We start from the raw sequence: 14,551 nt of genomic DNA, 5'->3' as shown, positions 1-14,551 counted from the left end.
AGTATTCACATTAATCAAAATCAATAATAAAACAACTTATTTCTCTAGAAGCTATAAGCATATATTTATAGCTCAAAACCTTAAACCTAATAAAATATGACATAAATATCCTAAAAACCTTAAACCAAATAAAATAACGAAATAAAAACTCTCAAAACCCTAACCCTATTAAAATAACAACAAAAAGTTAGTTTAAATAATAAAAAAGCAAAAATAACATAATGACTTCCCGCGTGCGCTCGATTGCAGGCACGAGGGCAATCAATCGCACTTTCAGGAACATGTGCGATTGATCATGCGCTCAATCACAGGATCGAGCGCAGTATCAGAACGTGTATTCTACGATCTGCATGATTCCCTAAGGATGATGGGACAAGACCAATAAGAGCATTATTAGAAATATTTAGCAAATGAAGTCTTTTAAGACTCTCCACAAGTTCTGAAATTTCTCCTTCAAATCTATTGCTTGAAAAATCAATGACCATGAACACATCTTGGATTTTCTCATACTCTAAATTTATGCGTTTGTTTGTCATTGCGACTTTGTATGGGAAAGTTGAATCCCACCGGACTACGTGAAAATGTGCCACCATGTATTCCAATTGATTTGGACCAACAATTTTCCTGGAATTCCAATGTAAGAAATCCATTGCGGTCAAATTTCCAGAGAAACTATTATAAGCGAGATCAATAATATGCAATCTTCTAATGGGCAGCTCTGGACATTAAACAGCATTCATTTGCCCAATCTCAAATAACGTAATAATGTCGGTAGCACTCCAAATCGCCTCGTCAACAATACCGTTAGTAAGCCCGTCGTGATGAGAGAGTTTCAAAAGAGACATAGAGAGCTCCGTCAGCAAGACGTCTACACATTGACATGAGTACTTTTAGAGAGCACCGTTAGCAAGCCGCCAGCAATAGTCTATAGAGGCAATCCAGAAGACCAATCACCCAGCAGTTTCAGTTTCAAAATATCCAAAACTTTGATAATCCGACACGTAATTGACACCCACAAAGCTGAACCTCCACGCCCAAGAAAGGTTGAATTATTATTATTATTTTTATTTTTCTTTTCTTTTAGCTTCAATTCAAGGGCTTTTGCTTCTCTCTCTTTGAAATCGGGTGAATCGAGCCATGGGTTGGCGGTGTCGCATTCTTCTGAAGATCGAGGATACGAATCAAATTTCAGCCTTTTTTTTTCTTTTTTTTTTTTTTCTATTTTTTGTGCGAATTGAAGCTCGTTTAGCTCTATTTAGTTGCAAAGAAATATCATAGGAAAAACAAAGAGTACTAACTAGCCTTTTCTATTTTTTTTTTCCTACTTAAGCATTGTTTTTCTTTACGTACGTTTTCAATTATCTGGCAAAATGAGGGGTTGAGATTATTTGTTGGAAACCAAAGCAACGCTATAACTAGTAGATCAAGAGCGTGTACGGTACTATGGTCTACTCGTTAACATCGAGTGTATATATATATATATATATATATATATAAATAAAATTAAAAAAATAAATATTTTAATGATATATGGAATGATTAAGGAAAGCTATTGGGTGTATTTTGACATAAGAAAGCAAAAAATAGTTTAAATTCTTAAATATAAGAAAAATGACGAGGAAACTACTAAAAATGCTCTAGAGTACGATTACAACTCTTAGGTGCATAAACTTCATTGTTTGAGAAGTCTTTATACGGTGTATTTGGAGGTAAGGAGCATGACAAGTTTGACAAAGAGACAAAGCCTTTCCTTTTTGTCTACTATGAGTATGAGCCAATTTTTCAACAATTCTCCACCTTGGCGAATATTCTCTACTTCACTGTTGCACTCCCAATTTGCTTCAAATCTTCACAATATTGGCTAAGCCCAAACAATGTTTGAACTTAGCTCCAATAACCACTTATGGTTAGCATATCTGCAGCTCCTGTTAGGAAATTAATCCTATTTCCCAAGACCCGTGAGATGCAAAAAAAAAAAAGGATGCGGAATAATAAAGATAAGTAATCACACACGACACAAAGATTTAAGTGGTTCGGCTTAACAAGCCTACATCCACTGGCGGAGACGACCCAGAGAAAATTCACTATCAAAAGATGAGTACAAGAGAGTAACAGGGTGAGAAAACCACTCAAACTCAAAGCCCCAAATACACCCAATTCTTACTTTGCCCAAAGGAGAATAATAACAAAAAGGGGAAAAACAAACTCTCTCTTTTTCTTGCTCTCACCTTTTCTTTCTCTCAATTGCTTTTGGCACACCAAAGCAAATATTATTTTTATTTTTGCACACCTCATTGCTGCACAGCACTTGTCTTTATATAGGAGCACATAGTCGGTGCTTTTTTCCTACTAGAAGTCCAACAAGGAAACCCACTTTCGTGTAGGACAAAAACTCCAACTCCAACCATGAAAGGGAATTCCAATCCTTGTATAACACAACAAAATTGGTTGGGTCCCACCCCTAGATTCAAGGCACGCATAACAGCTCCAATCTCTAGAAGAAGAATATCACCTTCTTCAAGTTCCATTTGCATCCAATTGCTTTTTTCTTTCTTGGTAGTTGAACCACCTCCCATTTGCATCCATTTGTTAAGAATGTTTAGAATGGGCAGAAAGAGAGAGAAAGAGAGAGCATTCCAGAAGAATGGAGGCATCCTACTTGAGAAGCTGGTTGCCACTTGTAATGGCAAGCCTCCTATTCCCATCCGTAACTTCTCCGAGACAGACCTTATCTCTGCCACCAATAACTATGATCCTCGCCTTGCTTTACATGATGATGGGTGCTGGAAATGGTATAAGGGTTCTCTTGAAGGCCGAACTATTTCCATTAAGAAGGATAAAGGCACCCTATATTTGGATGAGGTCTTCACTGATATAGTTATTTCTGCAAAGATGAACGCTCACAAGAATGTTCTACGGCTCGTGGGATGCTGCCTCGAGACTCAAGTTCCTATTTTGGTGTATGAATCTACTGAGAAAACAACCCTTCACAGTCGAATTCTTGGCTCCAATTCTGATGCATCTCCACATCAGAGAATGGCGTGGCAGAGTAAATTAAAGGTTGCAAGGGAAATTTCTCATGCAATTGCTTATCTCCACACTGCTTTCTCCAGACCCATCGTTCATAGGGATATAAATCTTAAAAATATTTTATTTACCGAACATGATGTCCCCAAACTGTCTGATTTTTCATATTCCATAACAATTCCAGAGGGTGAAACTCACGCAAATGATTCGACACTGTGCGGGAGTTTTGGATTTATGTGCCCTAACTATGGTGCAACAGCCCGAGTAACAGAGAAAAGTGATGTTTATAGCTTTGGTGTACTTCTATTAGTGCTTTTAACTGAACTACTGGCCCGTGATGAACGTCGAGGAACAGAAGATTCGGACATAGTAAAATATGTGAGAAAGTGTAGAATAAATGAGATTGTGGATCCTGCAATCATTGCAAGGGAAGGAGCAGCTGTGCTGGAGCTTGCCTTTGCATGCACGAAAGACGATCCAGATAATCGCCCCACAATGGTCGATGTTACAAAAGAACTTAGGCGGATTGAGAGGATTCTCCAACCATGATTATTAATATTTCCTCACTTGCTGCATCCAAGTGCCTTTGTAAGCGTCAATTTTATCAAATAAGGGAGAATGTATGGCTCCCCCTAGTCTTTCCCTCTGGTTATTTTCCCTGTTAGTCCATCAAATTTCCTATGTAAACATTACTTATCAAATAATTAAATATCATTTTTATGGCTCTCCAATTTTCGGTTAATAATATGTGTAATTCTATCTTCCTCTGTGAAGATAGAATTGTAGAAGCCCTTACAGTACTGGAGCTGGCAGATGATTTGTATGCAATACCTTTTGATTCTGTTGAAAGTTAGAGAACTTACACACATCAAGAGAGAGAGTTCTACAAAAGAAAAACTTCAAGAGGACTTTGATTTTTTGATTCAACTTTATTCAGCTTGGGCTGATTAGTCAATTGAAGGAGCTAACAAGTCCAAGCCAAACCCCAAATAGGCCCTCTAATGATACTGTTCACAGTTTTTGTGTTAAAAATAATAATAATTATTGGTATAGAAAAGTGAAAAAATGGTATTGAAAAATGAAAAATTTTGTTTTTGTAGTGAATTTTTTAATTGAATAATAGTAAAAAATGAATGATGCGATATAAAAAGTGAAAATGTATTAACGTTGATTTTTTTGAAAAAATGAAGTGAATAGTATTTAAGGATGGGTGGTGTTTAACAAACAGGCCTTAATGCCACCTAAATGATGCGTGCACGTTATTAGAAGGATTATCAGGGAGATGCCTTATCAGAGTCGGTGTCCAAACGTTATAGGCAATTCACGTGCAACCCAATTGGAAGACAACACCTAGGAAGGTCATGCTGAGAAACAGGCTCCAGCACAAGATATTAATTCACTCATTCCTTTTACAATAGATTAGCCGTTCTTTCTAATTTCGAAAGTTCTCAGCCTACTTCGTAGGTTCACTCAAGTGACTTGGGCATCGAAAACATTTTTCATCGACACACCCGACAAGCCTTCGTGCTGACTCTTCTTCTTATCGTAGGTATCACAAGTGTTCTTTGACTTGGACTTAGTATGGCAGATCTCAACATCATCAAGCATCAACAGCAAACAGAGGCTATATATGAATGTTGTTGATAAAGATAAGATGCAGACGCAAGCAGAGAGGATTATACAGACGCAACCATTGCTTGACTAAAATTTAAATCATATACAAATAATTGTATATGCAATTTGTTGGTGTAAAACGTGGCAAATTTGAAACTTGGGGAATTAATCCTCACCCAAAATAGACCCTCAGCATACTTTTATGTGCATGGATTTGTGATCGACAAAAGGATAAACATGTTTTACTCCCTGATATCAAAAGTAGGCACAGGTTTGGGTTCAAACAGTGGTAACACGTTGTCTTCTGCAGTAAAGAAGGCCTCCAACAAATGCACAGTAAATTTGAAGGCAGGCTTTGTGCATTTTATTATGTGTTCTAATCATTTCTTGTGTACTGCTTTTTGACCAACCCTCGTGGTTAATAAAAGAAAAAGAAATGAGCAATAAGGCTCAATTTAATGTGTTTTAGACCCCTTTTTTTTTGGAAAAAGTGGTGAAATACGATATAAATTCTGAGTATTTTATGTTTTAGCCGTCGTGAGAAGAACAAACAAAGCCTATCTTTTAATAAAAAAAATAAAAAATAAAGAAATCACCTATGAGATGGCCCCTTGAGACAAAAGAAGAGAGTGTTTGTTAGTTTTGAAGCAAGATCCGGGTGTTTCAGAGTGAGGTGAGACGCGAACAAATTAGATGGGAGAAATTTGGTAAGCTTTTGTGGGGTCATTTGTGGTTCAATTTTACTGAAATTTTGATATGTTGTTTCTGGATATGAGAGCTTTGTATTGATGGGTGTTGATCATTGGAATTCCTCTCCAATTGTTTGGTTGACAATACCCACTTGGTGAGAACTTTCCTTGTTATTTTTATTGAAATCCACCTTGAAGTGATGAATTTATATTGTAATCTAAAAATGCATAAGCTCTTAATGTATTGGTAACCTCTAGAAATTATCATAGAAAAGATGGAAGTAAACTCATTATTGTTGACATTAGAAGACTTAATTGGATTAGATCCCGTGGCTTTTTCTTCTCATTGGAAGGTTTTTCACATATTTTTCTGCAAATGTTTGTGAGTTTCTTTTTTGCTACTCAAAGTTGTTACTGCACGTATATGATTATGATTTGATTTGTACAAATATTTTATTGTCTTTGTCATTGATTCATTGGTGTTCACCCTAACAAAAGTTGTTCAATTGTTAGTGTGGAGCTTTTGTGTAAGTTAACTAGGAGAGTCATCTAACAATATGATTAAACTTAGTAAGAGGAGAATATTTTGAATTGTTTGAACTTGGTGAATTGAATAGAAAAGCAGTCAAACGTATATATTAGGATGTTGGTTGATCAAAGTGTCTTCCATCTCGTAATTAAAAAGATGGACAAAGAGTTACGGAGCAAATGAATAATTTTTAAAAATAAATAATGAATACCAAGACAAATAAAATAAAACAAATATTTGAATAAAATAGAGGAGGGAGATTGACGAAAAGGAAGAGTTAAAAGAAAGCCCTACCAGTAGGAATCTGAGTAGGGAAAAAAGGTCGGCATTTTTGTGAGCCAAATTAAAATAGGAGTCATACAAAGTAGATAAGAAATTAAGAATAAGCTACAGCTCAGAGGGCCCCATCACCTGCATCGAATTACCACTACAGCCACTTGAAGGCTTTGAAACTATACATTAACAATTAGAAAGGCCTTTTTGGTCACCCACCACCTAAAAAGTCCCCAAAACAGCGTTTCCTACGCCCCACTCTCTCCCTCTCTCTCACGTCACTGTCCTAACTCCACCCTCCCCCTACTGCGCACCAAAATCCCACAGGTGTATTGTCGTGTCAATTCCCGCAGCAGCCACGTGTCTCTCATTCGCCACAAAAGCGTTTAGTTCCCCGACTCTGTCCCTAAACCGGTACAGATACTCTCCATCCTCTGCCCCCCACACCATAATCACTCTGCCAGCGCTTCGCAGCACGCAACCCATGTTCATGCACCCCATCACCCCGCCGCCACTCGCCCCCATGTTGAACCTACACACCTCCGCCATCGTCTCCACCCTGCGCACGCTAGCCCTCCCGCGCCCGTCCACGGTAACGTACACCCCGTCTCCCACGTCCAGCGAAGTCACCACCACGCCTCTCCGGTACTCCTCCTCACCCAATATCATCCCGTGGTTCCTCAGATCGAACACCATCACTCTCGAGCTCGTGCACGCCACGCCCAATTCCTGGTTTGTGACCCGAACCCGTCCCACGAACTCAGTTGCTTCTGTCAGCATGTGCCAGCCCATCACAGCCTCCGGGTCGGTCAACGACCCACCCACGAACAACAGCTCCTCCGTCACCCCGTCCCATATGTGGAATGCCCGGCCCGCCGCCCCCGCGTAGAGGCCCACCCACCACCTGTCGCAGCCTGTGAAGTCCACCAAAGCCCCGTCCCTCACTACGTCCCCCGCATGGGCCCTCCGCGGATGGGCCGCCGGACCAGGCTCATTAATGATCGCCACGTGGATGTCCCCGTCCAGCCTGGCGAACACCAACCCGGAATTGCTGGTTAGGACGATCCCCGACACCGCCTGCGAGAACCGACCGAGACGGTTTGGGTGGTGGGGCTGGAACGTGCCGATGTGGACGAAGCTCTCGATGTCGAAGAGCCGGACCGCGCCGTCGGCGAACCCGCACGCCACGTGACGATCGGAGAGAGTTATGCACCGGCACGTGTGAGCGTCGGGGTCGTCCATGTCGGTCAGGTCGAAGAAGTTCAGCGTGGCGTGCGACGACCTCCCTGCGCGGAAGTTCTGGGCCGTCCGATGCCAGTACACGAACTCGTCGCGCCACGTGGCGCGGAGGAGGTGGGTCCTGCCCCAGATGCTACGAGTGAGGCGATGCCAGAGGAGATCGGAGCGAGAGACTGCCCGCCACGTGGAAGAAACCTGCAAAGCCCAAAGAAATTCCACGTAGCCAATTGAAACGTCATGCATGCACGTTGAGAATTGAAAAATCAAACGGTGAAGTTAAAAAAATCGATAAGATGTTACGGAGAATGTTACCCTAAAACTTTGTGGAACAATTTAGCATACACAAACATGTCTTCGTGACATGCACCCGCTGGTTCACCCAAAAGCCTAAAAAACATAATATTTACTACATGTTCTAGGTATCCTAGTAATTTTGAGGAATTTTTGTCTTAAGTAGAAGCTCAATCAAATCAACTAAGAAGCACACCTCAAAATCACGGCTCGGAATTCACTTCATTTCCCATTTTCCTCTCATTTTCTTCTTTGTGTGGAGACGTTAAAAAAAGGTCTCCCATATTTTGGATATATTTATATTTGGTTTTGAGCAGAAACAAACCCATTTATTTCTCTACACTTGCTTATTATCATCTTAAATGTCACTCGTGTAATAAATGAGTCTTAAAAAGTAGCATTAATGACATAATACGTTGTCTTCTACTGCAAAGCAAGAAGGAAAAAGCATGCTAAAATTAAGGAGTGCAGCCAAAAAATGATTCCACAACAAAAATGGGTTTATTTATTATTAGGCTTGAAATTAAAAATTATAACGGGTAAAAGCATCCAGTTTTGACCAAGTTTTGTCCACTTTAACCGTTAAACATAAGGAAGGTGTCATAGGGTATAGGAAGTAGGATATTGAGGCAGCAGTGTAAATGAATGGGTTCAGCTTTTAACCAAAAAGAAAAAGAAAAAAGAAAAAGGTAAATAAGTGATGGCAGCATGTGATTGGGTTCCCAATCAGAAAGCTGACGGATATTAGAGCCAAAGTCCATGCCACGCCCGAAAAGCTTTGAATTGTGAGAGACTTTGGAAGGTGGAGGCAGTGATAGCAGGCAGGCATGAAGCAGCTAGCAGCTAGCAGCTAGCAGCCAGGCAGGAGAGACTAGGGACTAGAGAGCAGAAGTATAGGTGTAAGAGAGATGTCAGGCGGAAGCCCTAAATAAACAAAAGGGTTTTTCCTTTCTCTTTAGTGTATATATATGCTGTCTTTTTCAACATAGATAATTACCTTTGTCTTGTAGCATGTTCATGAACAGCACCCTCGCTCGTGCCATTTTACTATCAGGGGGGAGGGAGACCATGACAGCTCCTTGCTTTATAATTACTTACTCAATCCATGTTAACAACAAATCATAAGGTACACACCAAGTACAGTCTCCCACGTAAAGAAACACATAACGAGAGAGAGAGAGGCAACAGGCTGCAGGCAACCGCAACCATTACTGCCATTTTTACGTATTAATTCCCTTTTTGAGTAACCAATGCAAGCAACAACAGGTGCTGTGCCATTTAATGTCAAAGAACCATACCTTATGGCAAAAGGGAAAAATTGCTTTCATTATTAGCAATTCGACAAATAAATTAGAAAATTTAATGGGATTCATATGTTGATTGCAAGAGATACCTTAACAAGCAGTTGAGGGCCGGGAAAGGACAAAGACAAAGAGCCTAGGCTAGAAGAGATGTGGTCCATGCGTTATATCATTAAGAAAAGGTTACATAATATGAGATATATAAAACATAGGATAACGAAGCGTGCTTTCCCACGAATTTTTCTTTCATTTCCAAGAAAGGGCAAGCCAAAGGCCTGTCTCGTTAAAAGCAGAGAATCTTTATCTCCCATGACCCCCCTCCCCCCAAACCAACCCTTCCCCTTCTTCCCCACCCCCCACATCCATCTTGACCTTCCCTTTTTCAGATATCTTTGACCCTCTGCCCTACTTCTGCTACATACCCACAAAATTTTGCTCAACTTCAATACTTCCTTGTTTTTTTTTTTTTTTATAAAGTCCATCTTCTTATTTAAATTTTGGACAAGAGGAAAATAAATAAATAAAAGAGAATAGGAGATCGAGGGTATGAACAGCTTTGCAATTACTTGTCAGAGAAAGAAAATAGGATTTCAAAAAGAATACAGTGGCCACAACTAAAAAACAAACACATAAAAAACAGAAGGCCATAAACTAGGTTGTTGGGTTTGTAATGAGACCATACTTGTTGAGGTGACCAGAGGAGACATCAAACATGTTAACTCCAGGAAAGGGCTCCACGTGCTTTTTGGCTTTGAAGCACATGCTTGGCCTTGACTAATGCCAACGGTACCATCAACTAGTAATTACTAATATTTATAGCTCGCTTTCAAATAAAATAGTGCAACACCAAACATGTCCTTTTGTCTTTTATTTTCATGTTTTTTTCCTTTCATACATTAAGAAGCCACCCAAAACATAAAACACTATTCTTTCCACTATTATAAATTTAGTGGGTTATTCTAATCATATAAATTTATTCTGCATTCATGCTATTAAAAATTAATTAATACATTCATTGAAGAGTGAGAGTGGACCAAAATCTTTTTTTTTTTTTTTATTTATTTCTTTTCTCGAGAGTGGAACATAAAAAAAAAACAAAAAAAAAACAAAAAAAAGGTACTATTCCGACACAGGCAATGCTAACTAAATATAGAAATGCAAGACTTACATGAATAGAGCCCCCCCCCCCCCCCCCCCCTCAAATCATGCTACATGATTTCCCAACACTACCGCTAAGTTAAAAAAATAAAAATAAAAAGTAGGCCTCACATGTAGTACTGGATTCTTTTATAAAAAAACATTTGAGTATTAGAAGATGAGAAAGGGAACCCACAAATTTTCTAGAGAGATAAGAAAGTTGAGTCAAAAGTAGGAGAAATTCTAAAGCATAAAATGATATAAATTCATGCCAATAAAGGGAAAAGGAAATCTCCAAGCCAAAAGAGCCCTTTTCATAAGATATGGAAAGATGGTCCAAAAATAGACATTTTCTGAAGTGGTAAACGGGAGGGAACTAATTTTTGCCAAGAAGAAAACCACACCTTCTTGAAAAGGACATGATTTCGTTAGAAAATGACCCATCAAAAAGCAATTTGCTTTCACAAAACTGTTTCTTCTTGGATGCTAATTATTATCTCACCATTCATTTAGATCCTCCTATTGAGCTTGGTTTTATTTATTTAAAAATAGAACAGAATCATATCCTCCTATTTAGTTTTTGGCAGGTGCTTTGACTCGATCAATAACTTGTCCATTTCGGGAACAACACCAACTTTTCTTTTCTTTTGTTTTTTCCTTCTGTTTCCAATTTAATGATTCTAGCTATTTCCTAATGATATACGAGCTAGAGAGATTACCCACATTAACAAATGCAACGATTTTGGCATCACAAACAAAATCTCAATCAAGAATTCCCAAGAAAAATTTCTCAAGAAAAAACACTAGGAGCATGAAATGATGGAAATCGTGAACATACCCGAAATACATTGGCGAGGGCAGGAGCGGCAGCGAGGCGGCCAAAGGAGTGAGAAGCGTCAATGGCGACTTGGGCAGCAAGAGCTTCAACAAAAGGCTCCGGCCAGACCTCGTTGACGGCGCGCCTGCGAGACGATGAAGGCCCTTCAAAATCACCCCCTCTTCTTGCACTAGTGGCGCCAACGCCACCGCCACCGCCATTGCCATTGCCACCGCCATTGCCATTGCCGTCATGGGAAGACGAAGAAGAAGAAGAAGAAGAAGAAGCAGAAGAAGAAGTGGAGGAAGACATTTACAAGAAGTGAAGCTATAAAAGTGAGAAGAAGGAACAGAAAGGAACAAGGACAAAAAGGTGGAGATAAAGACACAAATTGAGGGACCCAAAAAGAGGGTGTTTGTGCTTCTTTGATATATATTGACTTTTATATATATATATATATATATTTTTTTTTTTTTTGTTACGTGGATAATTAATACTATATTATTTATTACATACACCCGCATTTATATATGATTACGTATGGCTGGCTCAGAATATATATATATATATATAAAATAAAAAAATAAATACATTTACTTATTTATTTATGAGAAGAATATATTCATTTATGAGGTGGGGTTCCCTCGGTTTCTCGCCCTGCAAAGACGGCGGGGGGTTCTAGTTTCAGGTTCATGTGATAGTGAGACTGTTGGTTTTTTCCATTTCACCACGGTTTTTTCAGGTGCTTCTAAACACGTATTTCGGCTCTCTGGTCCTTTTCTTCCTCTGTGCCTGTTTTGGGTGATTATCAAGATCAATTTTTCTTCTTTTTCTTTTTTTATTTAAAAAAAAAAAAAAAAAAAAAAAAAAAAGAAAAGAAAAAGTTGTGTAATAACCGTGAAGTATACACTTCAATCGGAGGATCCTTTGGTGTTTTGGAAGATTAGCAGCAGGCAGGAATGGATGAAGCAGCTGCCAACCAACCAATCTGCAGGTGTACGGCACAAGAATTAGAACAAGCTACGTGAAAGACAAATCTTAATTACGCGTCCGGCCCTTGGAAAATTATCAGATAGATTTTTCTCACTTGCAAAATTAACCCATTTTCATTTCTCGTGTTTATTATATATCGATTTTAATATAATTAAGAAAAATGAAAGAGATTACATAGTATGAATCAACCGTATAGAAGAGATGGTATCAAGAAAAAAATTTCCATTCAAACAAGTTTGTTTGGATCTTTATTTTTTATTCTAAAAAACCCCAAAACACATATTAAAACACTCTTAAAAACATAAAAATAATTTTCATATATTTATATAATATCGAAGCAATTTTTTAAACAAAAATAAAGAATACCCACTAAAACACATTAACAAATATATTTTAAAAATCTTTAAGAGCATGTTTTGGTGTATTTTTGAAGGATCTAAAAGTGTGTTTGACATTCAAAAAGTATCTATTTAATTAAAAATTTTAAAGGTTAAAAAACCTTAAAATTACTAAAATACACTTTTGACAAAATCTTAAAAATAAAGATTTTTGTTAAAAAGTGTTTTTTTATTTTTTTTTTAACTTAAAATTTTTATTTTTCAAACACAATTTCAAACATACTTTAAATACGTAAAGAAAATGGTTACAATTATCATCGGACAAACATAAATATTTTTTTGTTTGGGGAAACTTCACTTACCCCTCTATACTTCCGTGCTTTTTGTAGACATTCCCCTATTGTTCAAAACCTCTCACTTTGGTGTATCAAACTTTTGTTTCCTTTCAAATACCTCCCTACCGTTAGCTTTTGCAGTTAAATCAAACGATAGATTTAGTAAAAGACCTTTTTAATAAAAAATAAGGGCACGATTGTAATTTTTCACCCTTTCCGTTAGGATTTAACAGAAAATCCTAACGGAATGGGCAAAGTGAAAGGAAACAAAAGTTTGATACATCAAAGTGAGAGGTTTCGCGAAAGTATAGGGGAAAGTGAAGTTCCCCCTTTTTGTTTTTTTGTTTTTAAAACAAAAACATTAATAAATAACTCAAAATTTATAATAACTCATTCTCCTTTTATATATATATATATATATATATATATATATATACCATTTTAAAATATAAAACACCCTCTAAAATTCATTAACAAACAACACATAAACTATAATTAAAAAAAAAAAAAAAAAAAAAAAAAAAAAAGGTGAGAGGAGGAGGAGGAGGAGGAGGTAGGGTTGAGGAATTAGGAGGGAGGGTGTTTGAATTTGCATGAAGACAGAGTAAACCTACCCACGATATTGCGAATCCTAGAAGAAGTACTGGAAAGGGAATCGTAGCAATGACTAATGAGCAACTTGTGTGACACAACTGTGCCATTGCTTTCCACTGTAAAAACAGCAGGGATGGAGTACTGCAGGGTCACGAGTCAAAAGATCGCCTTCCAAATGCTCCACATGCTTCGCTGGATTTTTACTTGACTAATCAGTAATCAGTTTCCACTGCATTTCTGGGGAAAATACATTTCTTTCATTTCATCATTTTTATCTATTACGTTTCCTTTTTTTACCTGAAAGGGTCCTCCCTCACTGCTTCATCTCCTTTGGCATGAGTGACACGAACCCCCGGCCCCTATCTACTTATGTGAAAAGTTACTAATTGTACTACTCAATTGATTTGTCAGAATTAGTTACCTTTCTTAATAATGCTTTTAAATAGTGTTTTCTTAAGAATATATATATATAATTGTCTAACTTAAAAAGTGAAAATAATTTGTAGTGTTTTATGTTTTGAAGTATTTATTAATAGTTTTCTCTTGAAAAATAAGTAAAAAAGTTTATATTGTGAATTTATTAGAACATTTTTAATGAGCTCTCTAAAATCTATTTTTAGCCAAAATTTGGTTAATCTTTACAAAAAGCAAGCTTTATCCGGCTCTCTATTTCTTTCTTCATTTAAGTAGATTAGAGTAAAATTTAGAAAGTTTATTATTTGATACTTTTGCACAGCTACTAGAAAAAGTGAGTGTTTAGCCAAATTTTAACTAAAGAATTGAGAGTTCATTGAGAATTTACTATTCATACTAGAAAGAAAAACTCCAGAATGATTATTCTATTGGAGAGGAAAAAACGCTAATAATAAACAAATTTGACAATTATAAAAGATTTGCCTATTTTGCAAGAATTACTCTAAATAAAAGGAACCCTTTTCCATTAATCCTACACCAACAATTAATAGACTAAGATGTATTAAACCAAAAACAACTATTATTGATTGTCCAATAGAACTATAAAAGTAAGAGTGATATTTCATATTCGCGTGTTAGATGTGATAGTGTTGAGGATGAGTATAAGATTATATAGATTAATCATAATTTGATTCATTTAATTAAACGAGTTAAATTCATTAAAATTCTAACTAGATAATTTTATAATAAATTCACATCTTTGTCAAAAATTACTAGCCTTAAATTATCACATATTTAAATTTTAATCGTATTAAGATATAGATATGGATATAACATTTTATATAAATCAACTTTATACTCAACCCATATATATTAAATTCAAGTCAAATTTAGGTATCCCATAAGAAATTATTGTCACTATACCTAAAAGTAGCTCTTGATTATGGGAAATTCGATTGT

At 37.2% G+C, this 14,551-nt stretch overlaps 1 protein-coding gene and 1 pseudogene across 1 annotated transcript; one reads left to right on the top strand and one right to left on the bottom strand.

Annotated features, from left to right (window-relative positions):
* Window positions 1–2,563: 2,563 nt before the first annotated feature.
* On the top strand, window positions 2,564–3,667 carry LOC132183372 (serine/threonine-protein kinase ZRK1 pseudogene; annotated as a pseudogene).
* A 2,768-nt stretch (window positions 3,668–6,435) lies between these two features.
* Window positions 6,436–11,229, bottom strand: SAP (Transducin/WD40 repeat-like superfamily protein). The gene is made up of 2 exons (XM_059593135.2): window positions 10,939–11,229; window positions 6,436–7,566 (listed from the first exon to the last, which is right to left on the bottom strand). Exons 1-2 carry the CDS (start codon window positions 11,227–11,229, stop codon window positions 6,436–6,438), a joined length of 1,422 nt encoding a protein of 473 aa, XP_059449118.2.
* Between the last annotated feature and the right edge of the window lie 3,322 nt (window positions 11,230–14,551).

Source organism: Corylus avellana, chromosome 5 (genome assembly GCF_965113065.1).
Source record: "Corylus avellana chromosome 5, dhCorAvel1.hap1.2, whole genome shotgun sequence".
Taxonomy (NCBI): domain Eukaryota; kingdom Viridiplantae; phylum Streptophyta; class Magnoliopsida; order Fagales; family Betulaceae; genus Corylus; species Corylus avellana.
This window is presented reverse-complemented; position numbering and strand designations above follow the sequence as displayed.